Genomic DNA, 27,212 nt, shown 5'->3' with positions numbered 1-27,212 from the left:
AGAGCCCAGAACAACCTCCAAAGACATTAAAGGTGAACTCCTAGATCAAGGTACATCAGTGTCAGATCACACCATTCGTCATGTTTGAGCCAGAGTGGACTTCATGGGAGACGACCAAGGAGGACACCACTGTTGAAAGGAAATCATAAAAAAGCCAGAATGGAATCTGGGAAAATGTCCTTTGGACAGATAAGACAAAACTGGAGCTTTTTGGTAAGGAACATCAGCTCTATGTTCGTAGACTCAAAAATGAAGCATCCAACCAAAAGAACACTGTCCCTACTGTGAAACATGGAGGAGGCTCAGTTCTGTTTTGGGGCTGCTTTGCTGCATCTGGCACAGGCTGTCTTGAAGTTGTGCAAGGTCAAATGAAATCTCCCGATTATCAAGGCATTCTGGATAGAAATGTGCTGCCTAGTGTCAGAAAGCTTGGTCTCAGTCGCAGGTCATGGGTCTTCCAACAGGACAACCATCCAAAACACACAGCCAAAAACCCCAAGAATGGCTCAGAGAAAAGCGTTGGACTATTCTGAAGTGGCCTTCTATGAGTCCAGATCTGAATCCCATTGAACATCTGTGGAAGGAGCTGAAACATGCTAATTTGGAGAAGACACCCATCAAACCTGAGACAACTGGAGCAGTTTGCTCATGAGGAGGGGGCCAAAATACCTGTGGACAGGTGCAAAAAGCTCATTGACAAATACAGAAACCGTTTCATTGCAGTGATTGCCTCAAAAGGTTGTGCAACAAAATATTAAGTTATGGGTACCATCATTTTTGTCCAGCCCTATTATATCAGTTTTTTTTTTAAATAATTCTGTTAATCAACAACTCAAAAGTAATGGCTGATTTTGATGATATAATTTTCAATAAATGTTAATTTATTGTTACTTTTGAACGTTTCAAGTCATTTCAGTGAGCATTGTGGACTTTCTTTCTTTAACTTAGGGGTACCAACTATTTTGTCCACCACTGTATATTCATACCAGGAGTTAGAATCAAAATAGCACAGAGAAAACATTTTTTCCCACTAATCACAAACAGGAGACAGTGTTTTGTTGGCTGAAGTTCCAAAAGATCAGTTGTTATTTGGAAAAACATTGTCTGGAAATCTAAGGAAATGATTTTTATTGAACTGAAATGAAACTAAGTGTTGACAGCAAAAGTCTCAGAGTCAAAACAAATCAAAAGAAGCAACAGGTTTTCCAGGACCCAGTTTATGCCAGACCACAGAAAATAAAACAGAGTTTGATGCTGTTTTGCATGTGACAAAAAGGCATTCTGGGAATAAAAATCAACCAAATGAATTTGCTCTGCTCGCAGCTTAGCAGTTTTCAGAATATTAAGATGCTTTTTGAATTACTTTATTTGAAAAGGATAGAAACTACAGATTCAATTCATTGAAACAAACCTTTATGTTGAAAAAAAAAAGGTAATTTATCCATCTGTTAAAATAATTTATTATTCAAACTGATTCATTCGTTCATCTTTGGAACCTGTTGTATCCCTTTTGGCATCACAGGGCTGCTGGATCCTGTCCCACCTTCTGTTGGGTGAAGGTGGGGTATATTCTGGACAGGTCATAGTCTGTACCAGGGCTTTTCGTAATTTCTGTCTACGAAAAGGAACACCGTAGTTTATTTTTTATTTTTATTTTACATCATTTTGTAGTGCTTCAAAACAGCCATATTACAACAATTCCTGTTTGTGCTCCTAAAAATATTTTACAAGTTTTCACATTCTATATTACAAGTTCTCAAATCAAATCTACAAGCTCGTCCATTTTGGAACATTAATACCTTCATATGAAACAAGTAATACGACTAAAAATGTGTCCTAATGACAAGATCACAAAGGGAAAAAAACTATAAATATATTCTGATATAATAAAAAGCATTTTAAGTTGTTAATCCAAGACAAAAAAAAATCTTGTCCTCCTCCGTAGCACTAATGGGCTGTACTAACTAAGTGCTTTTGTCCCCTCAGTACCCCCCTATCAAGAACTTTACAGTCGCAAGTCCCAATCACACAAAACACACTCACACACACACTGATGGTGGCAGCACTAAGACACTTTGGCACATGGGCAGAAAAAGGCAGGAATCAAACTTGCAACCTTTCAAGCAGAGGTCAGCTGCTCCACCTCTGAACCACAACTGGCTTTAATGAGCTGTGTGGTTTTCCTTAAAACGTATTAGACCTCAGATCAAAACACAAAACTATGTTCCAGCATAACACAATACAACAACATAGCTTAACACAACAAATAACACAAGTCTAAACTCATCACCTTCTCATTCAGCCATTTTCACAAAGGGACATCTTTGTCTTTGTGAGATGCATGCATGAAGACAACACTAATTGAATTTTAGAAAGTTAAGACAGGGAATCCTGGGACTAATACCTGAAAGCATGTCACAAAAAAGTAACAGCAGACACAAGAGTAACAGAGCTCCAGGCAAAGAAAGTACTGTAAGCCAACAATGTGAATATTTGTGCTTGAAAATGACAATTAGTCCTTGTGCTATCTTAGATGACCCCACCCTTACATTGACGTGTTCTCCCTACCTTGACAAAGGTGGATAAAGGTGGAAAGATTTCATGTAATCCATGGACACCAGTGAAGATCACAAATCATTGAAGAAAAAAAGTTCAGAGCACTGTCTAGTGGGTCTAGATGACCCAACTCCCAATGTTAAAGTCCCTAGGATAGCACAAGGGTTAAGAGAAAGAGTAAACCTTTCTAACAACAGTAGAGTGAATGGGAGATTATTTTATTAACTCACTTTTGTATTTACATAGTGTGGAAATTAACAATGTTTTTTTATTACATTTTTATGGGGCATCCTGTTAGCATGAATGCACCTGCAGTATTAGAAGACAAGCAGTATGTGTGTGTGTCCACCTGGAACCTTAGGGTGCTGTCTTCATTCTGATCTTCGCTCTCTACAGAAAACCCTGCTGTGTATAATAACACACTGTTAGTCTGAAGTTTTGGAGATATACACAACCTTCTATCTACTTTGAGCCAAACTTTGAACATGGTCATCAGCAGGCAAATACACATTTATAGTCTGCAGTTCTGCAGGCATGTGTGCAGAACACGGAGGTACTGTATGTAACACATTTGCAAAGCTCACTGGAAACAATACATTAGTGTGAAGACAACTCAGGTAATAACAGGTCAAGGATTTCTTTTCAGGAACGGATAGAGGAGAAACGCTGGTAAAGTTGCATGATATTTAATGTATAAAAGCATATAAAAAGCAATGACAAAAAAATGTAACGAAAGAAACATTGGAGTCTTTTTTGTGACTGTAAAGTCTGACATGAATGTGTTTATTTTCAATGTGAGGCCACAAAGTCACAGCTTTTTCTATTGTCAACAGTCCATTCTCACTGAACGGGCCCCATCTGCTTCCTGCTAAAATAGCCACGATAGCAGAGTTTAGAGGATTGTTCACATGTTAAAGCCCTTTAAGTCCATCCTTTCCTCCCAAGAGAAAGACAAAGAGCAGACATTTGTCTCTTCTCAGGATCTTAAAGCCTGACTAAGCCTTTCCCCGTGAACACATCCTAACAAATGTGCTAAGTAAGGTCTGTGAGAGCACATTGCTTCTAAACAAATCTGGATATACAAGTAGAGCTTCAAACAAACATTTAGAGCAGCTGACAAGCCTGATATGGTGGTAAAGACTATTCAATTCAGGGCAATTTTAAAGAGCTTCATGAAAACATGACAATACAGTCTTTCTTTTACTGGAGGGATTACAAATGACTCAGGGGGTTAACGTTTATATAAAATTGGGGAAGAGTAAGTTTTTTTTTTGTCAAAGAATGTACTTGAATATTTACTCCACTGAAAATAGTGTTTTTGGTGTTTTTAATTCTTGTGCCATTTTTCTGATGATGGAGGACATATATTAAGAAAACTAAGATTAATATTGCATTTTAGAGTATTTCTTTATTCACATCATTGTGAATCATGAGCAGATGAAAAAAGACAATTTGGATAAAAAAGCTTGTAGCTATAACGTAGGCTCTACAGATGCAGCCATTTGTAGACGACTAGATCCGCGTATGTCTTGGTTTTCCTCGTCTGAGCTAACATCTGGCTCAGAACTGAACAGCTAATATTAGTTGCCATTTTTGTTCCACCAGTTATGTTAGGTTGGGGGTGTGAGGGGCTGTAAGCTAGCGGGAGAGAGTGTAAACAGATGGATGATGAGAAGTAGGGGCAGAACTACTGCCACTCTACAGAAACTAGATCCTAGAAAGCGACACAGGGTTTTGATTTTGGCTAAAAACTGCATAATTGTAAACACAGGGAACACTTTTACAATAGATCAAAGGAGGATTGGAGTCAAACTATAAATCCTAACTGCTAATGCTTTCAAAAGACCTGGTTGTTATTGTCTGGCTAATGAAACTTCAAAAAATTGCCTTTTTTCCTGCTTTGTTGGTAACTATGACTGATTTAAATCAATATGAATTCTCACCTAAAAAAAACTTTAATTTGTCTGCATTTATTTTTTTACTTCACCAACATCTTCATTCAAAGTTGACTTCAGCATCAGATCTCAGTTTTAGCAAGTAAATTCCCGCTCATTCTCGTTCCCGAGTCATAATCTCCACCTAGCAACACGCACCACTTTAACCGACCAATAGATCCTCCAAAATTCCTCAACTCAGGCAAGTATGCCAGTGCAGGGCTCTCTAAATCAAAAGGTGTCAACTTGTGAATGCACAGACACTCGTGTTGGTCAAACAGCCTTCAAAGCTGTTGACTTAGGGAGGGCCTTCAAGTGGGTGGAGGCAGTATACGGTTCCCTTGAGGGAGCCCTTTTCATGCCGCCATACATGCCAGGTCCCTTAGGAGCCTGAGTGCTGCTGGGAAAAGGTCCAAGGCAATCAGGGGTCGGTAAAGTCCTAGATACAAATGCACACTTTAGGCAGGAGGAGCTTGAGATGTTCTCCGCCATGTTTAGATAGCAGTTTGGGTTTGACTGTATAGAGGCGTGTATCACTGCTGGCTCTCACCCTTCAACACTAAACGTGAGAAGAGACCATTAGCTAAAAAAAAACAACAACACAATTTGAAGTATCATCACTCGCTCATCTGTCATCATGTCTTTAGAAGTCCCTGACAAGCATTTTCTTGTTGTTACTGTGAGTCTGTGACATTAATGTACCATGACAATGAAAGCAAACAGAAAAAAACGTTTCTCAAAGACAACATAAAAAGCACTAAAAAGGTTTTTAAATCACCATTGGATTGCATCATATTGTCAGCAGGTTTCAATGTTTTTGATTTTTTTTTGTGTCTATGTGCGATGATAGGCGGGAAGGTTGAACTGGGATGACGAGAAAACACTCTTCCAGACAGCACAGACATCTATTTTTCCCGTATTTAATTAGCTCTACTTCTTATTTAAAGGGTATCTGAAAAAATCCTGTGTAGCATCATGCAGGTCTGCTGGACCCTAGGTACACCCAGGACAGGTCATCTCTTCACGACAGCCACTCAGTCACTCCAAAAGGCAGTTCATCACTAACCATCTCATCAATTGGTGGGAATAGCTAAGAAAACCCGCACAAGGAGAAACTGCAACCTTCACAATGGAAGACTGAAATTGATCTTGTGTTTGTCATCTTGTGTTTAGGAGACAGCTCTCCACCCCTTCATGCAACCCTGTTTGTTCCAATTCTGTCAAAATGATTAAATCAGTGCGTGTCTTTATGATTTCAGAGAGGATCTTACTATTCTAAGTTACTAAAATTCCTCCATCTATTGTTGCAAATGGTCAGAGTTAAGTGAGAGCTGGTTTACATTCTGAACAAGTCTGGAGTCTACCAGAGGTCCCAGTATTAGGCTGTGGGGTAAAGACAAAGTATTTGAGACAAGCAGACAGACTTCAGACAAAAAGGCCTCAACTGTGATTTATCAATGCTGACCACCAACCAGCATGAAGGCAGAGATGTATTCTGACCTCAAAGGAAAAAGATCAGTGCCATTTCAGGCTAAAATAATCCATTGTGGACTTGGTTCACACGATCAAGGGACACTGAAACACTTCACACCTTCATTTGGTTTGGGATTGACTTTTCACTTGGCAGATCAATACACTTCATGGAGTTACAACAGCTGATCATTTGAAGGCAGTAACTGCTGAAACAGACAGTGAAAAAATTCTAACAGATTTTGACAGAAGGAGAAAAAGACAAAAGAGGGAAGCTGGCAGGTTCTGCTTCTTCTCATACAGACTTTGACTCTTTTTGGTTCACGTTTGCTCATTGCAGTTTGTCAGCTGTGAAGAGGTCAGAATCGCTGGCTAAAGTTCAAAAGATACATTTTTCAAACGTCCTTGAACTGCAGAATGTAAACACAAGTCTGCCTTCAACCCCGACCCCACCCTTACATTGAAGTGTTCTCCCTACCATGACAAAGGTGGATAAAGGTGGAAAGATTTCATGTAATCCATGGACACCAGTGAAGATCACAAATCATTGAAGAAAAAAGGTTCAGAGCACTGTCTAGTGGGTCTAGATGACCCAACTCCCAATGCTAAAGTGCCTAAGATAGCAGAAGGTTTAAATCTCCTCTGCATTTCTAGATATGCATATTTAGGTGTTTTTTTATTTATTTTGCTGATTGTACTCCATGAATAAGGATGGATCTTACAAAAAAGGAAAAATGATTTGAGGAGGTAAGTGTGTATGGGAGAGTCTGCTGCTGAATAAACAGCATCAGATGTGAGTCAGTGAATGCAGAAGGTTGAATGATTGGTGTTCACATCTTATGATAAGCACCTATGCCTGCAGGTTAGCAGCACATGTAGATGTGTGTGTAAGGCTCATGAAGGAACATGATGAAGAGGAACAAAGGTGCGTTTACTATCTGTCTGCTTGATCCGGTCCAGGCCACTGGAGGAATGTCTGACCAGCAAAGAGTGCAGTCGAGCTGAAACACCTGACCACACCTGGAACATCCCACACACACACAAACACACACGTTATACCTGCAGTATGTTGTCCACTTGGTGAGGAAGACCGGTTCAAGCAGCTGTTCCACATCAAGTCTCAACAGAGACAGATTCTTCCAGTTTTCTTGCTCAGCTGAAGGAAAAGCTGTAATCTGACTGACAATCTCATCGTGCTGCTTCTCACATAGCATCTGTCAACCGCTGCTGGACAGCTAGTAATATAGACACAGTGGAGCTTCAGTGTGGTTTCTGCTCAGCTCATCAAAACTGCCTCTCATGTGACAGTTTTTGTGGAGCTCACAAACTCACGGCAGGAACTAATAACAGAAGATGCAGTCAGGACCATAAATATTTGGACAGAGACACATTCTTTCTAATGTAGTTTCTGTACATTACCACAGTGAATTTTAAATAAAACAACTCAGATGCCATTGAAGTGCAGACTTTCAGCTTTTATTCCATGGGTTGAACAAAAAGATTGCATAAAAATGTGAAAAACTAAAGCATTTTTTAAACACAATCCCTCATTTCATGGGCTCGTAAGTAATTGGACAAATGAAATAACTGAAAATAAAATGGTCGTTACAAATATTTGGTTGAAAACCCTTTGTTGACAATGACAGCCTGTCAGCCAGCCTGACAGCCTGAAGTCTTGAACTCATGGACATCACCAGATGTTGGGTTTTCTCCTCCTGAATGCTCTGCCAGGCCTTTACTGGAGTGGCTTTCAGTTGCTGTTTGTTTGTGGCCTTTCTGTCTGAAGTTTAGTTTTCAACAAGTGAAATGCTGCTCAATTGGGTTAAGATCAGGTGACTGACTTGGCCATTCAAGAATATTCCACTTCTTTGCTTTAATAAACTCCTGAGTTGCTTTGGCTGTATGTTTTGGGTCGTTGTCCATCTGTATTATGAAACGCCGTCCAATCAGTTTGGCTGCATTCACCTGGATCTGCGCAGACAGTATGTCTCTGAACACCTCAGAATTCATTGGGCTGCTTCTGTCCTGTGTCACGTCATCAATAAACACTAGTGTCCCAGTGCCACCAGCAGCCATGCAGGCCCAGACCATCACACTGCCTCCACCGTGTTTTACTGATGATATAGTGTGCTTTGGATCAGGAGCTTCTCCACGCCTTCTCCATACTTTTCTCTTGCCATCATTCTGGTAGAGGTTGATTTTGGTTTCATCTGTCCAAAGAATGTTTTTCCAGAACTGTGCCGGCTTTTGGAGATGCTTTTTAGCAAAGTCCAATCTAGCCTTCCTATTCTTGAGGCTTGCATCTTGCAGTGTAGCCTCTGTATCTACTTTCATGCAGTCTTCTTTTTATGGTAGACTTGGATATTGATACGCCTACCTCCTGGAGAGTGTTGTTTACTTGGTTGGCTATTGTGAACGGGTTCCTCTTCACCATGGAAATGATTCTGCCATCCTCCACCACAGTTGTCTTCTGAGGGGCTGGTGCTCAGAGTGCAGGTTTTTTCAGAGGAAAACTCAGAAATACGTGAACGGATTAAAATGGGGTTTAGGGTTTCTTTTCATGAGGAATGAACATTATAGTACACTTAAAAGCAAAAAAAAAAAAGGATTTTGCATGGTATAAGCTCTTTTAAAAAAATCTTGAATTGTCCTGATAAAGACATGTCAATTTCAGCTAGGTGAGCTTAGGGCAGTGGTTTTCAAACTATTGGGCATGCCTCTGCCCTGAGATGGGAGATTATATTATTATCTATCTATCTATCCATCTATCCATTTATCCATCCATCTATTTTCTGTATTTTTTCGGTACAAAAATCTAAGGCAGAAAAAAATGACTTGCAAAATGCATTTATTGGTTTTACATCACCATAAATCAAATTGACCTGTGTAGGGGATATGCTTAGTAAAACAAGAAAAGCTATTAGCTGCCAGGAACCAAAAACTTTGGATACGTAACACTGGCCTGAAAAAAAAACATTTGAACTTGCGCATTTTTTTTTCTTGTAGATCAATCGTTACAGTCGGGTGATGCCGTTTTAAGTTCGTTAACAGATTAGTTGCCTCTCAGAGACTGTTTGAGGGCGTTTGGAGTATGGGGCAAGGACAGCCAACGTGGCTAGTTAATTTGCTACTCGGCTCTCGATTCCCTGCTACGGGTAATAAAGCAGCTGGGTCGTTACAATGCATATGCAGGAAAAAAAAGAAAAAACTTAGCAAAAAGGTACAGCAGTGAACAGACCGAAACTGCCGAACCGAAACGGTTCGGTTCAACTACGTGTATTGTCACACCCCAAGTAATTATTGTTGTTAACGGCGGTTTTAAAGTCTGGTAATGCCACCCAAACGATTACACATTTTGCACATGCGACCGGTACGAATTGGAAACCTACTTTTCTCTGAAACTCTGATCTGAGAATGGAAAAATGCATGTATAGTAGATATAATGGATGTAATACCTCACAGTTTGAGAACATACAAAGTGAATGATCCTTTACTTAATTTATTTATACTTAGTAAAAAGGATCATTCACTTTGCACATGTTTTTCAGATTCTTTCTCAAATATTCCCCAGACAACAGTGCTCAACCTGCTGATTCGAGCTCTGCTGAGGAGGATCAGTTCATTGAAATCACGTCAGACTCCACCCTGAGGATGAGGTTCACACCACAGACACTCACTGAATACTGGCTGAGTGTGGAGAGGGAGCATCCACTCATAGGGCAGAAGGCTGTGGGCATTCTGCTTCCATTCTATGTGGTCTCTTTGTGAGATGGACTTTTCTGCTGTTGCCACTTTGAAAACAAAGAACAGAGCTAGGCTTAATATTGAGCATGACTTGACAGTTGCAGTAAAAAACCTACAACCTCGTTTTGAAAAATTTGTAGCATAAAGCAGACACATTGCAGCCATTGACACAACTTTTTTGTTTATTTTTGTACATAGGATTAATGTTGTTGTTCTTCCAAAGTGAACGATCCTTTACTTTGATTTTTTTCTAGTCTCTAGCAGCAAGAATGTTTAAGATTTTCAGATGGTATTAAGTTGAACATATTTGGCTTATTTTGTCAGTTGTTTTTTTTGCGGAGGGGGAGGATGAACATTCTTCCTCCTCCAAAGGAGGGAACAAGAGGAGAAGTTTAAGAACCACTGGCTTTGAGTGAAACATAAATCACTAAATGCAGAAAAATTAACAAAATAAGACTTTTGACCAAAAGAGACCATTTAGAGCAGTGTTTTTCAACCTTTTCTGAGCCACGGCACACTTTAACCTTAAAAAAAATCCCGCGGCACACCAGCATCCAAAAATTAAAAAAAAAGAGGAGAAACTCATACTCTGTATTGATCTACAACCCCTCCACAAACTCACGTGCATTTTTGAGATAATTGTTGCAGAAAAAGCAGGAAGCTGCAGCTGTTTTTTTTCTAAAAGATGCAATAAAAGATAAGTTAGAAGATTTAAAAACAGTTTGATGTGTGTTCGTTGGTTTCAAGACGTTTAACAACAGATCTCCGTATGCGCTGTCACTCTCACAACCCAATGCATCATGGGAGATGTAGTGCATAAAACGGCCGGAGATCGGTTTTCGGAGCTTCATTGTTTTGTTCACTTGTTCCACGGTCTGATACCGGATTCTGTGGAAAGCTACGCCGCTAAAGACGAGCTTTAGCTGCTATTTTTTTTAGAACTGAGCGACTTTACGAACTAAATCGGGACAAGGAAGTGAAGACTTTAACCACTTCTGATTGGTCAGACTGATGACGTGATTAAGCCTTCAAGAATGATTGGTGGAGACAGTTAAAGGGACGGGACGTTTCCAAAATACAGCCGAAGGTGCAGCTGAATCGCGGTACCTTATCAAAATGTCTTTAATAAAATAAAATAAACACAAAGAAAAAGTATTTTATGATCTTTTATATTCCTAACTCCTCAGTGTTTTATCAGGGCCTGTTTGGATGAACAGAGAGCTGAAATCCTGGAGATGGGAAATGCTTTTAGATCAGTTAATGAGGGCAATTTCCAACGGCACACTTGACCATCTCTCACGGCACACTAGTGTGCCGCAGCACACTGGTTGAAAAACACTGATTTAGAGCCAATATTTCCTAAAATAAAAGGATATAAAAACAAAGTTTCTGTTTGCCAAAACTACATTTCAACTTAGAGACAAATATTTCTTCTTCTTTTGTGGCAACCAAGCCACAGCAAACTAATATGGCAGTATAATGTCTTCCAGTTGCGTTAGATGACTATCAGGATGTTAGGCATAGCAGCACATCCTCAGCACAGAATCAATCCTGCTGTCTTGCAGAGGCCTCTTGCAGAGGGTTCTCTTTTGTCGTATCTGAAGGATTTTTCTTTTTCTGATTTAATTGATGTACACAGTCTGTGAATTTGACTTCAACACACCAAACTGTTATGTTAATTAAATCAAATACTAAATAAAATATGTATAAATGGTTCCTGTGAGCTTTAATCAGCTAAATTCCTAATCTGAATCTGAGTTTTGGTAAGTATTTTGTCTGCTGATAAACAGATTAGTGCCACATCTTTTCTGACTGTCTGCACTGGTTACGGTCATATTCACCTGCAGTTCAGATCCTAAATGTGCATCTGTAGGAGTACAGTTTCTTTTAAAAGCAGGTGTTGTTTTGTTATTAAAGGTAGATGGACTCAGCATCAGAGAGACGTATAGAGGGCTGAGACACAAACTCCTCATTAAGCTGTGATCAAGCACAAGGACAGAGGTCGTCTGTGGAGCCAGGTTAGGGCTCAACTCAGAGCCACAGAGAGCCCTTTCTGCACCTCGTACCCCACTTCTTCTCTTTATTGCATTGCAAGCATGCACAAAGTGCACCTATAATGCTCGGCTCCCCCATTAATGAGGGATGAGGGAGGAAGGTGAGGCGGTGTATGCACCCACACATCTGCAGCTCAGGGTCTTGTGAAGAGATTTGAGGGAAATTGAGGCCTGTCGATGTGAGGACAGACTGCTTTCAGCGCAGCGTCCCTCAGCTTCAATTAGCAGGGTATGTTGTGAATGGTTGGAGGTAATGTGGAGCAGCTGAGAGAGGTAAACACACCTCGTCTCCTGGGCTAGCTGAGATCAGGAGGAGGCTACCAAAGCACCACTGGCTGGGCCACAGAAGCCCGCCTGTGCTGGGCAGCGAACATGCTTTAGCAGTCATTTCCTTCCTTCTCATCCAATTTCCTGACCTCCAGTTAAAGCACAGGACCCACAGTGGAGGGTTCACCTGGCTGCAAAATAAGCCCCTTTTCACTGTCACCTGTGTGTGCTTAGAAAAACATGGCAAGCCTGCTGATGAAAACATTAGGTTCATCAGGTGCAACCAACATCGTCAATCCACCCACACATCTAAGCAGAATGTGGCCTTTTAACTTCTTCTCATCTCATTAAGGACAAACGGGGACAGCAGGCTTCTCTGTTGTCTTCTAATGAAAGTTTTTACACACTTATAATCAGTCCTGTTAAAGCATGCTTTCTTTCAAAAGAACCAAAGACCAAAAACTGTGAGCTCATTCACGACAAGCAGCTATAAAACAAGAGGAAAAACCACCTTGTAAAAGGAGGAACAAAGAGCTGTGGCTTTGTTAAAGTCCTACTAAACAAAAGAGAGAACAGAGGCAGAAGACTGCATTTTAGTCTCTTTGTAAGCCATTTAGAGGCAACAGAAATTGCTAATTGAGGTCTTTCTATATGCACATTTCATTAAAACATGCAAAATGCGTTTTAGCACCCTCAGGGCCTGGTTGATCATGACTTTGCATTCATTTAGGTCCCACTTTCTCTGCTGTACACTGAATCCTTTTAAAGCCCAAACGTGCAAACTGACAGGTAAACAAACCGTTCATTATGCCAAGTTTTCGCAGCAAACACAGCAGGCTGATTACATTCTAGACAAATAAAATCAATTTGAACTGTTAGACTAATTTACTCTGTTTTGAATTTAAACATTACTAGTGAAAACGTCAGCATCTTGCAGAAAGAACTGCAGCAGCATAACACTTAACATTTTGTATGTGGCATAAAATGAATTTAAATGAGAATTTACAAATTCCCAACATTGTATTTTTGACCTTATCCCTTTAGGGGTCTAACTTCCTTTTTGTAGTTTTTTCCTTTATTGTTACATTAGGTCACTTCTTAATTTAGTGTTGCAGCAGTTTTCAGACTGCATGTGTAAAACTCATCTTTGACCAATGTTGATTATATCTGTTCCCTAAAGCTGGCCAAAGTGTGCCGCCACTACAATACAAACCCCACAATGCTCTGCAAATGTGCTCTCAAAAGTTCGTTGAAAGTCTTTTTCTTTTTGATGAAGATGAACAAATGGTGACTGATGAACTCATGAAGTCTTAAAGCTTGACGCCTCTCATTGATGAACTTGTTTCCAAGTTGACAGTAGGTGTCTTAGAGAGGTGAGCATGCAGCAGATCAGTAAACTGGCTTCAATCTATGTTTCTTTTTTATTCTTGCAACAGGACATTTTGAGTTTTCCTACAAGACATTAGACTTTGGATGTTCTTGGTCTGTTATCAGTTAAAAACAAATACTGAAAAGTTATGGAAAGAGCTTTAGAAAGTAAACACAACTGATTCTCCTAATATTGGATGCTTAATGTTGTTGTTTTTATGTACAAACTGTCTTCAAGGTTTGGTCAGTTCCAGTTTCAAGTATAAAATTCTTCATAAAAAGCACAAACTAAGCTTTACAGACCCTTTTATCATCTTCTTTAGATCTGTTGTAAAATCGATCCCAGTGGTTTTTTAATTATGATTATGACATTTTTAGGCAAAATAAAATAAAAAATAGTGTAGTTTTCTAAGACATACTTTCTTCAGAGCGGCAGCAGTTTATTATAAATTTACCGGTACCTCTGAGTTGTGGGCGTAACTATTGGGGGGAAGTTAGACTCCCTTGACTTCCCATTATCCCTTTGTTTACATTCTCTTCCGATAGCTTACAGCCCCTCTCAACCCCAAACTAACATTATTGGTGCAACAAAAATGGCAGGTACTGTAATATCGGAGCTATTCAGCCACACAGTTCTGAGCCAAATACCAGTTAAGATGAGGAAAACGAAGACATACATGAATCTATTTGTCTACAAGCGGATGTATCAGAAAAGAGCAGAGCAGACACCACACAGTCTGCCCATTGTATATTTTACGCAATGACTACAAGCTTTTTACATCAAAAATGTTTCATCTGCTCCGGTTTCACAAAAACTTGTAAATACAAATACTCAGAAAAGCAGCTTAAATCTTAATTTTCTTAACATATGTCCACCATTTTAATAAGAATGCCACAAGGTTGAATTCAGGTTCAATTGATTGGTCATTTTCAAGTTAAAAACTGAACCAGTCTGGCCCTCGACCGGTACGGTTGTGTTTTTAAGGCCCACTGTGTATTTGAGTCTGAGACACATCCACTCTTAACAGCAATATGTTTTTTTAAAACTAATATTTATTTCTTCCATTTTAACCACGAATTGTTTTCTGCTTACTGAAGATACTCTGTTAGAAACAGAAACAGCTGAAAAGACAGAAGAATTTCATTCTTTGGTTTGGGAATTATTGGAAATCAACATTGGGCCACTGTGATGAACCTTGACACCTTTTTAAACATTTATGATATTCATATAACAAGTTCTCCAGTGGACTTTTGCTTATAGGAAGCAGATACAACCTGTGATTACAATCTGAAAAACCGATAGTCAGAAAGCAATTCCAGTACTTTAAAGTGCAAAGAGGGACGGCAATGCCATGAAGAACATGGAGACGCGGACAATCTAAAAGATAAAGCTATCATCGACAACTAAAGTGAAGAACATACTGTGTTCTCTATTAATGCTGCAGCAGATAAAAAGGTTTTTTAGTTCCTGTAGTTTCTTCGGGATGTCATGAATTAGTAAAGAATAAAATCTTGGCATTTAAGTTAAAACACTGTTAAAAGAATCACAGAGAGAGGAGATCTCTACATTCCTGCTGCAGCAAGAACAGCAACTCTTTCAGAGCAGGATACTGTATGTCTGACTAAGCATGACACAGCAAAAAACATAACTCACACGCACAGCCCTGTCCTGCCATTATGACATATCTGTTATATAATGAACACAGAGTAGAAATGAACAAAGCCCTTTCCTGAGAATTAAAGATACCACAAAAGTGGTTTAACAGGTACCGGCCTAAAAAAACATAGGGAATTGCCTTCCTCTCAGCAAACAAACAGATATACAATAATAGATTTAAAATGTTTGTAAATGTGTATATGTTTTAATTTATTTGGTACCTCTTTGTATAGGTATGTATGATTGACCTCAGCCAGCCTTTTTACACAAGCTTTCACCAAAAATAACAAACACCGCAGGCTGATGAACAGCGTTTGCTAATCCTTGAAAGGGTGCCATTAACCTGTGTACAACTTCTCATCGCGCCACAAACCAAATGACCCGTCTAAACTATCTGACTTATCTGCTCTGAGAATCATGGTTTCTCCTACTGTGGTTAACTGATTGCAACTTTTATCAGTGTGGAAAAGCTGTCACAGCAAAAAAAAAAACAAAAAACTAAATAAACCCTGGGTGACTATCATAAAGGTAAAATAATAGGATAGCTGGTTCAGTAGAGAAATAAACCTGCTGTTGAAAGGACTGGTAAACATCTTGGACTTTTCATGGGTTTGTTGATTAAAAGATTAAAGACCCACTCAGATGAATATTACTTTGTAAGTTTTTTTAACGTTTTCTTGTGACCTTTTTCTAATGATGGAGGCCAGATATAAAGAAATTTAATTTCTGAGTATTTATTTATTCAAATTGTAAATCAGGAGCAGATGAAAAAATTCTGTTGGAAAAAGCTTGTGACATACAACCTACAACCACAAGCTCCCTGCTCTGCTCCATTTTGATGTATCCGCTTGAAGATCAGATTCATGTACGTCTTTGTTTTCCTCGTCTGAGCTGGTATTTAGGTCAAAACTGTAAGGCTGGGTAGCTCCGATATTGCTCACCATTTTTGTTGCACCGCTAATGTAAGATTGGGGGTAGGAGGGGCTGTAAGCTAGTGGGAAATTGTATGAACAAAAGGGATGATGGGAAGCCAGAGCAGACCCACTCCCACCATCCAACTCAGAGGGAAAATTTCTACTGCTGGGAACGCTTTTACAATAAATCAAAAGATCTGAGTGGGACTTTAAATGTGTACTAGATTAGATTGAACCTGGGTGTTTTAAAGGTCAGTCAGCACCACGGACAGAGCCCTTCTGTCCAGTCTGAACTTTGAGGTCCTCTTTCTCCATCGTGGAGAGAGTGTCAGAAAGGCTCTGGTACAGTGACGTTCTTATTGTGAGTCATGCTTTTTTTTTTTCCAACTAGAAAACACACTGGAATGACTTGACCACAATGGTCAAGCTTAACAAAGACCATTTTTCCAGAAGTTAAAACATGCAAAGTCATCTTTGGTCTTGTGATTTTTTTAGGAAGTTATTAAGCATTATTCATGGCATGATTAAGCAACTTTCTGAAAGCATTGTTCCTCTTTATTCTTTAGAAAACGAAGTACGAAGTGAATGGTCATAACTCTTTGTAGAGAGTTGTTTTCTTCATGACAGCAGCCTCTTTTACAGTCTGTGCCACTTCAGCTGTGGCATTGCAGTAACACCACACCCCTACAGCCCCCTAAAAATAGTGACACTGAAGTGTAAACAGAAGCCCCCCCCCCCTCTGTGTGACGGCAGCATCGTTTGCTTTCTTCAATTCTAAATATAACTGCGTCTGAAGCCGATACCTGCACATCCTGACTCATGTCACATTCACGTGCCTGTGAGCGGCTCCGACAAAAGTGCTTCAGGATGAAAAAAACAAGACAAGTCAATGAGTTAAACATATCGTTATAGTAAAAACTCTCGGTCTGGGCGTTGCTGCTTCTTCAATGGACAGAAAACAGACGTTATATTTTATAGCATGCTAACATGTCTAGGTGGAACATTTTCATTCGAATGTTCGGGCTGTTATCAATCTAACGACAAAAACTGACGACATAATTCGTTCCTGCTAATAACCCTGAATGTCTGAAAGTTTACACTCTCTCCCGCTACACGACGTGAAAAATTATATTGCAGATTTAAACAGTATTGGCGGGGCAATGTCTCTGTAGGCAGTAGACCGTTCCGTGATGTCACAATTTCCTACGGCCCCTGAAAGCATCAACTGACTTGTCAAACGCTACTTGAAACTCTCCCAAACCACCAGGTCCGCTCACCTTGTTCAGGTTGGGGTTCCGGGTCACATCGTAGCCCCTCTTTTTTGTGTAAACGAACGTCTTCCCTTTGTCCTCCGACTTGTGCATCTCCGTTTCCACCGACTCTCGTCTAACGAAGCCGTGAGCCATGTCGTTTCCTAAATAGAGCGACTCTGCTGAGGCGTTGTGAACGCAACAAGTGGATCCAGCCGCGCGCGGGTCCCCGCTCTGACGTTTATATCAGGAGCAGGAGTCTCCTTATCAGCATGTGACTGACACAAAGCAGAACATGACTCAGCTACTGAAGACTGAAAAGCTTTCATTTCATTAAAAATCGAATCAATCAAAAGATACAAAGCTTTGCTACCAAACAAAAACTTCAGTTGGGAAATTTAACTCTTGAGGAATTTCCACTCATTTTTAAAGAATATATCTTAACAAAAAATAAACAAATAAATTAAAAAAATGTCACACATGTTGGAAATCTTTTGCTCATTATCAGCATAAAATAACATAAATTATTTCTGTCCAGGACAGCTTTATGCACTAAAAATTTTGAGTGGCTGTTAGTATTTGGCGTTCTTATACGTTTTTGTTACTGCCATATTGTGTTTTTGTACCTTTTAACAAGTTCTCATGGCATTTTACTTATGATAGGGGACATTCATAAAGAAAATTAAACATGAAGTTGCATGTACGTGCATGTGTGCAAAAGAAAAACAAAACAAAACAAATATATATATATATATATATATATATATATATATATATATATATATATATATATATATATATATATATATATATATATATATACACATATATATATATATATATATATATATATATATATATCATATGAGAAGGTGACAGTGGTGCCAGTGGTAATTGGAGCACTCGGGGCAGTAACCCCCAAGCTGGAGGAGTGGCTACAACAGATACCTGGAAAGACCTCAGACCTCTCAGTCCAGAAAAGCGCAGTGCTAGGAACAGCTAAGACACTGCGCAGGACCCTCAAGCTCCCAGGCCTCTGGTAGAGGACCCAAGCTTGGAGGAGAAACCACCCGCGGAGGGTGAGAGGGGCGTTTATATATATATATATATATATATATATATATATATATATATATATATATATATATATATATATATATATATATATATATATATATATATATATATATATATTTATATATATATATATACACACATGTGTGTGTGTGCATGTGTGTTTATACAAGAACTAGAAAACCCGGGCAATAAACAGCTATGCACCTCCAGTAATCAGATACCCTGCAGGAAAGGAAATGGCCAAAGGAAGAGATACAGTCCACGGATGTTAAGACACGAAAGCTCCTGACCATGCATGGATGGTCCATCACAAATCCAGCACCCTGGCAAAGTCACTCAAAGTAATGTATGTTATGTATCTTAGGTGATTTATGGTAAATCTACAGTGAGTTTTGTGTTATTTTGAGGGTCTTCAGGTTGAACCAGCTTAAGCCATAGTCACATGCACATGTATTGATCCGTACAGGTGCTGCAACTTTCTTTGAGATCAATGAACTTCAGTCTGAGTTTCTGAGTTCAAATTTTAAAACCTTGTCAAATATCAGTGTTGCAAAATACACTAACTGGTTTTCCTAGAAAGTTTTGTCTTTCAGAAAGAGGAATGGTGGAATAAATTCCACCACTCATTGTGATTGTTGAGCTCAGATAAGGTTACGTAAGTATAGAGCATTTCTCATACCTGTTAACTACAATGAACAAGTCTGGTAAGTCCACTTTGACCAGCAATAGCTTTTCATACAGCCTCCTTATTAAAGTTCACAAAGTACCTTAATTGAGTAGGCCTCATAATGAGAGTAAATGAGGACATTTATCCAGTATTATTATCATACTTTAGGTGACCCCTTAAGACCTAAACAAAGAAAAAAATTAATTTTGGTTCTCAGTCTGACCTAAAACCTTCATATATGAAAGACTCCAACCATCACATCTGCCCAACAAAAGTCTATGGAACTGAAAATAAGTTAGTTTACCTACATGTCCAATAACATACCTTTATGAAATATATTCTTTTAAGTCAAAATAGAACATTATTGATTTTTTTCTAACTCTAATGCTACCTTATTATAGTTATTTAAGACCACAGGGTCAAATATGGCCCAGATATTTTTTCTATTTTGGCTGCTGTTAATTGCTGCTTCCCAAAGTGGTAAAAAGCGTATACTTGTAAAGCACTTTTCTACCTTCCTTAAAGAACCAAAGCATTTTACAGTCACAGTCCCATTCAACCATTCACACACTGACACACTGGCCAACTTATAACAACCAGGATCAATGTGAGGTTCAGTGTCTTGCCCAAGGACACTTTGACGCATGAAGAGAATTGAACCTACAATCTTCTGATCAGAGGTCGACCGCCAAACCACTACTCCACGGCCGAACAAACAAAATCAAAATTTGTTTAATTCATTTTAAAAGTCCTGAAGAAAACTGTTGTTGGGTTCTCCATGGTTAACAGCAAAACAAAACAATAAACCTCAAAATAGTTTTTGATGCTGTGCTTTCTATATATATATCCTTCTTCTTACACCAGCCTCTAGTTGACCTTGCAACATTTGGTTCTTTATGGTTCATGTCAAAATGTTATGCATATTTATTTCTATTGACTGTTTTGTTTATGTCAGACTCCTATCTTAGCCAAACGTAGTGTTAGTTATACTAACTTTATCTGTTAATTCCAACCACACCTACACCCCCAGCTTCTCATTAGTAGTACACATCAAATCCCAGTAATTAGATACAATTGATACAATACAATACGTGCACATACTGCCATATGCACGTGTGGGTGACTTTAGCTCAACAGAGAAAATAGAAAGTTGTGTTTCAGCGATCTGAAACAAGGAGGAACATGTTATTTTTTGTTTTGGAATTGTGAGGCAAAAAACGTTATACATTTTTGTAATAAAATTAACTCCGGTGTTTTTGCTAGAAAGACGCATCATTCTAGAATAACGTGTTTACTCTGCATTGATTATATGTATACCAGTTCAAAGGATTGCACTTCATCCGCAGATTAGAATTTATTGTTGTTTATTTTGTGTATGTCGATTTTTTGATTTTTTTTCCAAAACTTGGATAAAGCTGAAAGCAGACTGTTTCTGTCGTTTAAGCTTTTTTCTGTCTTTTGTGGTTCATTTGTTTGTAATGTTTTTGAACTGAAACTCATAAATAAGTAATTTGGACTTTTCCTGTCAAACATGGCATCATATAATGTGCAGTTCAGGAGCCCTGTGCTGCAGGAGTGCAAGCAGTGAATGAGGTGAGAGATCAGGTGACAGCGGCAGGAGTGTTTGGTGAAGCGGGATAGGAGATGGCTGAACCTTTCCACAGCTGAGATGACATGCTCACAGGTTACTAGCCTGGGTCTGTTTGCAAATGCTCATATTTCAAAATTCACTTCTCTGGCAGCCTTTAGGAGCACAAAAATAGCAGTCGTACCTTTAGACTGGACACACTTTGTCCTGCTTTGGCTGTAAACGTACCAGATAAATGAGGTTAACTTTGACACTGAACTTAGTTGTGTGTTTCAAAAAGTTTGGCCTGTTTGTGTTGTGCTCATGCAAAAGATATGCAAACTTGATTAAATAATAACTAATTAAAGAAAAGGAACTAGAAGCTGAAACTACTAAATGAAAATTAATCAAGTAATAAAATAGTACGTAAGTCCAATAAATGCATGTTTGCCTGCTCTTCACAGTTTTGTAATAACTGAAATTAGACTATTTAAGCATTTTTTGGGGTATTTTAATTATAAAACAGACTTGGAAAAAAAATGGTGTCTTCTTATGCTTTTACCCTGTTGAAGCTCAGATAAACACGTGCAGAAAGTCTTGTACCTTTGAGTTCAAGTCATAACATAGCTTGGTAGTTTAATCAGACTAAGAAACTGGATTTAGCCATCATATTAATACAAACTAGACCATTTGGTCTTCAAACTCACTTTTTACTCGACTAACATAAAGAGAAAAACACATTGAGGTCTGCTGTGTTGTAAATAAAGACTTTGACCTAGATTAAAACACATGGTGTATTTATGAGATGTTTCATTTGCACACAAAAGTATAAAAACAAGACTGCAACATACTAGAACAAACCCAAAAAAAACCCTTATTGTTCCTTTGTTGATTTTCACAGCATATTGAGATCCCACGAACCTTAATACTATATAACCATTAGAACAGACATATAGTGTTTCTACTGGTGCACAAATTGAACCGAGCAGAACAAAACCGACATAGTGCATGAACTAACAACAAATTACATACCTGCATATCAGTGTGACTTCTGCTGTTACCTTTGAGAAACCAGTTCAGATATGCGTGTCATGATCAGCAAGGCTAAAAGAGACCCAGTTGCTGGAACTCGGAAGGACAACAGGAGATCGAACTGGATTTAATGATTTATTGTCCCAGTCTGTAGATGGTGTTCGGATGAAGATCAGCAGGTTAGTTGTCTATCCAACGACGTAGCAACTCTTGTGGAGCGGCTGAGAGGAGTTGCGTGGTGCGGAGACTTGGCGTGGCTTTGTGTCGTGGCGCCATCGTCCCGCCTCCCCCCTGGAAATGCTCACTGGTATTGACTTTTGCTAGTTTTTGCGAGGTGAATGTGAAAACGCAAATGCAATCCCCTCTTTGCATTTTTGCTTTAATTATGTCACAGAATGAGCGATGTTAAAGTAGAAAAGCAAAAAGAATTTTGAAATATTGCTTTTTCATTTTAATTTTGAGTCATTTGATGCAGTTACATTTTGAAAATGAAAAAGAATTTCTGGTTTGGACTTTTATTTTTAATTATGCTACAGAATCGCTTCCATAGGAAATCCCTTCACACGACAAGCGCTCTTCCTCTGAAACTTTTACTCGTCTTGAGCAAATGAGCAATGGCTTTCAACCACTGATTGTAAAAACAATGGACAGCTCAACCCCTCCTTTCTTGTCTTCTCGAATTAAAAGTACAATAGCTTTGTGATACGGATGCCGCCATGTTGAAATCAGTCGACAGTGATTGGTCCGAGTCGTTGTGAGTCATCGTATCTATGGCAATGGCAACGGTTGTTGACATAGTTAAAATGACTCAGAGCAACTTGGACCAATTATTCTCAACTGATTTCAACATGGCGGCGCCCGTATCAAGAGGCAATGGTGAGGGATTTTCCTCATTTTGTCAGAGCCGGAGGTAAGGCACGGAGGTAAGGCATTTTCTATGGGTGACATCACACCTTGATTCGTTCATTGTTTTACAGTCTATGCTTTCAACAGCAACTGGTTTACAATATTTGCTCGGGCTCTAGCTTGGGCACAGAACAGCAGCGAGACCTGTTCATGCGATGAGTGTGAGCACCTTCTAAATCTTTTCACTTCACACAAACTTAGTCTCAACTCAAAGTATCGCGTTACTTCACTTAACCAATAAGAACAGGCCAACAGGGGGGTTATCTCATGTAGAAGTAACTACCATGCAGTTTCTTATACTAACATTGTTGAAAGCAAAAACTTATAAATCACCCAACAGACTATAATTAATACTTTCTATATCTCATAGAAAAAATTATGCAATTTTTTTGTTGATTTTTTTAAAGCATGTAAAAAAAATGTACTTGAAAAGAAATCTACATCAAGAAATGTCTTAATGTAGTGGGCTTTACAGGGTTAACATGTCAGAACATATCAGATATAATCAGAAATATTTCATAAATAACATTTCTATGTTTAGTTTGATAATGCTGCATGGAGGAATGACGCAGATTCACAACACTTTCACATAAATGCGTTTCTTTGTTTGCAGTTTTATGCAGGCATGTTCACAGACAACCGAGCAAACAGAGCAGTCCTCATTACTTTGTTCTTGAGCCTTTCTTATGAGAGATTGAACAATCTGAATGAGCAGCATCTGCTGGAACCAGCTGGCAGTGGAATGGAAAGAGGAATTTTTGGTTGGCACTATCATTAGCCCGCAGGCTGGGTGTGATCACAGCTCTGGAACAGCTGGATGTTTTTAGGAACTACCTCAGTGTAATGTTGTGTTTATAGACAAACTAAGGAGGAAAATTTGATTCCGAAAAAAGTGGTTTTTGTTGTTTTAAGCTGTAGTTTTGCTGCAACTTCAACGACAGCTGGTTTAACTCAAAAGTTTTCAGAAGCTTCTAATCAATTTAATAGACTTTTATTATTCTTCAGAAACAAAATAACTTAATTAAACAATGTATGTTCAAAACAGTGTGTGATATTTAATGTTTTGATATATTAAAATGCATAAAAATGTATATTTTATTTTTTATGTAATATTATATATTATGCTGTATTTTATTGTACATACTGTATTAACTATACATTAAAAGCCTATTATATATGTTAAAAACATTATTAAAGTCAAATGGTGTATTTTACTTATTTAAAAGATGGTATGGATTTCTTATTTCATCAATGATTGTGAGCTGTCAAATGACACAAAGCTGCTTCTTTTTTAAGTCTTAGGAAGACAAAAATACAGACTTAAGTTGCATTTCCAACCCAAGAACACTAAAATGCCTCAGTAGCTGTGTTTCCTTTACACATATATGCAAAACTTTATTGAAATTCTAGAAATGTCGCAATTACACAGTTTCCATTAAATCATAATTATGTGAATAAACACAAGCCAACTGACGTAAGTCATTCTAAAACATGGCAGCAGATGAAACAATACTTTGTTTTACAGTAAATACGTACAAATTTGTGCCACGGCACTCATTATCCATCAAATAAGACGTCTGTGTTTTATGGAGCATGTACGTGGCCATGGAGCTGCAAGCTTTTTACACATGGGAGGGGCTAGGGAGAAAGCGTTTTGGGTAATGGTAGTTTTACAGAGGAGCTGTGGATTCAACAATTCCACATGACACGCTCAACTTTTAATGAGCTGTGTGATGCTGTGGGACCTCTTGTGGCGCCCGCTGTGTCCAGGGCAGCCTGTTCTTCCCAAGGAGCGCATTGCCATCTGGTTGTTGGTCATGTGACTCATTTAATTGGGAAAAAGTGTTTCTAGGGCAGTTTTGCAAAATATATCTTTCACTTTCAAACACAAAAACATTTTTGTAATATCTGCGAGTTTTTTTTTTTAATTGTTGTGTTACAATTTTGCAAATTTACTATGACGGATCCAGTTTGTGCAATTTCATAGTCAATTGAAATGCTGCTAGTGTGTTCTTCACTGCAAGAGTTATTTCATGCTGGGTTTTTCTCTTGGTAGGTCTGAAAGTATACAGGAACTCTGGTGTGAACCAAACTCTCTGCTCCACTTGAGAACAGGAACCTGCTTCACTTGCAGCTGAACCCTGATGTTCTCCCCCACGCAGGGAGAGGGATCCCTGAGTTCTCTGGCAAGACCAAGAGCCGGGGATCACATCACATCTGAGCCTGGGGGTGTCCGAGTCCCTGTGGTGGGGGTTCTGGTCCTTTTTCCTGAGCGCTGGGCCTCGCCAAAATTCCAACTGTGTGCAAGTCTGGTCGGGTCATGTTTACAACACTTCTTGTGGACCCCCCTGCCCCTGCCTTACTCCTTCCTGGACCAACCATGGGCGGGTGGGTGGCTGCCTGGAGCGCAGGGCGGGTCCTGACTCGTACCTGTGGTTGGGGCGGGGGGATGCCCAGAACTCCTGGGTGGTGGTGGGGTGCTTGTCTGGGGCTGTGGGCGCTCTTCTGGGGCGGGGCCCTGAGTTGGGCCCTTTCTGCGCAGCAGGGGGGCTGCTCTCCTGGTTGGGCCGGAGCTGCCCTCTCTGCCTCCACATGCCTCCCTGGTCTCTGGCTCTGGGGGCCCCCGTGGCGGTCCTTCTGGCCCTGGCCTGGGTGGTGGATGTGATCGGTTGTTCTCCATCTGCTGCTGCGCGGGCGTTGGGGGGTTCTAGCTGCTGCTGCAGCTGCGGCGGGGGTCTTGGTGTGGGGATGACTGGGCACTCTCCCTCCTTTTTACATTCCATCATCCATTTTAGAAGAACATTAACACTCACTTGAGCACAGGTGTTAGCTCACTTTTGCACTAATAGTTTGAGTGATTGAATGAAATATTTCACACTAGTTGGTTTGAATGCATAAGTATGCGTGTGGGAACATTATTTGTATTGTGTACATGTTGACATGGGAATATTTTTGGAGCCAACAGGTATGTTTGTGGCATTTGGGTGTTATGCCTACTCCTGAGTCTAGGGGTACCTAGGGGGCATAACACAAAGGTAAATTTTTTTGGCTACCGAATTTAGAATTTGAGTGTGTGTGTGGACAGGCCCCACCCTTATAGACCTGTATTACATCTGAACCTCTCCATAATAAGTATAACCATCCAGAAACTTGTTGACTTATGCTGCTTCATGGTTTTATCCCCCCCCCCCCCCTTTTTTTATAATCACCCTTCTATCCCCCCCTCTCTAATATCCCTCTATCTTCTTCCCTCCTTTACTTCTCCGTCCGGTCCAACACAAAATATTTTCAAATATGACTAAAATAAATAAAGTTTGGCCTTGATTACAAAAGGGGTTTATTCAGACATACCTCTGGTTTGTCAGAAGATTCATAACCCCTGTTGTTAAAGTAAAATATGTCCAACATAAGAGGCCTTCAGGTCTCATCTGCCTGCCCAGCTGTTGGACAGGACAAGTAAAAAAAGAAAGTTAGGTGAGGCAATAGCATGGATCATCTGTTTAGCCATCTGCTGCAGCAGCAGTAAACTCAGGGTCTCTTTAGCTTCACTTTTTTACCATTGGTAAAGTATGTTATTGATTTAAGTAATGTTTTTTAGCTGCTATAAATAAATAAACAACTATTAAGATCCCCTTGTGACTGTGTCACTGCAAAAAGTCCAGGGGAAATATTATAGGACCATAAAATATGACAAAGAACAGACAGAAAAGCTGTAAGACATGTAAACAAACATTAATTTACAATTGTAGGTAAGGCAAGGCAAGTTTATTTGTATAGCACAATTCGTACACAAAGTAATTCAAGGTGCTTCACAAAACAGAAAAATGCATTAAAATCACAATACATCATAAAAATAATCAACGTAAAATTTACTTTAAAAGAAAAGAAAAAATAAATAAATAAATAAATAAATAAATAAATAATAATTGAAAATTAATTTAAAAATAAAGGAAGGAAAGGAAAGAAAAGTGCAGATAGGACCTTTCAGTCATATACACGGCTAAACAGAAATGTTTTAAGTCTAGATTTGTACATGAACACAGAAGAGGCCTGTCTTACGACTTCAGGGAGGCTGTTCCAGATTTTAGCTGCAGAATATTGAAACGCTGATTCCCCTTGTTTAGTTCTGACTCTGGGAATCAACAGGAGGCCGGCCCCTGAGGTCCTCAGAGTACGAGATGGTTCATATGGCACTAACATGTCAGAGATGTACTTTGGTGCTCGGCCATGGAGAGACTTGTACACAAGCAGAGCTGCTTTGAAGTCTATTCTTTGAGGTACAGGGAGCCAGTGCAGAGACCTGAGCACAGGACTAATGTGATCATACTTCCTGGTTCTGGTCAGGACTCGAGCAGCAGCATTCTGGATGTACTGAAGCTGTTTTACAGCTCGTTTGGAGAGGCCGGTGAGCAGGCCGTTACAGTAGTCTAATTGTACAATCCAATCTATTTTATAATTTATTTTTTCTACTTGGGATGTAAAGAGGATAATCAAATCCTACTCTTTTAAAAGTAGCTTACCCCTTGTGCTATCTTATGACCCCAACTTTGCATTGATGTGTTCTCCCTACTATGACAAATGTGGATAAAGGTCAATGGGGGTTTCATGTAATCCATGGACACCAGTGAAGATCTCAATTCATTGTGGAAAAAAGGTTCAGCGCATTGTCTAGTGGGTTTAGATGACCCAACTCCCAATGTTAAAGTGCCTAGGATAGCACATTACATGATTCATGTAGTTTTATTACTT

At 39.3% G+C, this 27,212-nt stretch overlaps 1 protein-coding gene across 2 annotated transcripts in view; it reads right to left on the bottom strand.

Annotated features, from left to right (window-relative positions):
• Positions 1-17,549, bottom strand: part of me1 (malic enzyme 1, NADP(+)-dependent, cytosolic) — an 81,468-nt gene extending 63,919 nt beyond the window's left edge. The window contains exon 1 of one of the 2 annotated variants that reach the window (XM_023964043.2): positions 17,242-17,549. In XM_023964043.2, coding sequence (XP_023819811.1) covers positions 17,242-17,370 — 129 coding nt within the window. In that variant the 5' untranslated portion in view covers positions 17,371-17,549. Of the gene's footprint in view, positions 1-16,767; positions 16,801-17,241 lie in introns of those variants that run through there. The other variant, XM_078933393.1, reaches the window with a different exon arrangement.
• Between the last annotated feature and the right edge of the window lie 9,663 nt (positions 17,550-27,212).

The sequence above is a fragment of the Oryzias latipes genome, chromosome 16 (genome assembly GCF_053564925.1).
Source record: "Oryzias latipes strain Hd-rR chromosome 16, Olatipes_Hd-rR_3.1".
NCBI lineage: Eukaryota > Metazoa > Chordata > Actinopteri > Beloniformes > Adrianichthyidae > Oryzias > Oryzias latipes.
Note: the sequence above shows the minus strand (reverse complement) of the source record. Positions and strands in the feature narration are given on the sequence as shown.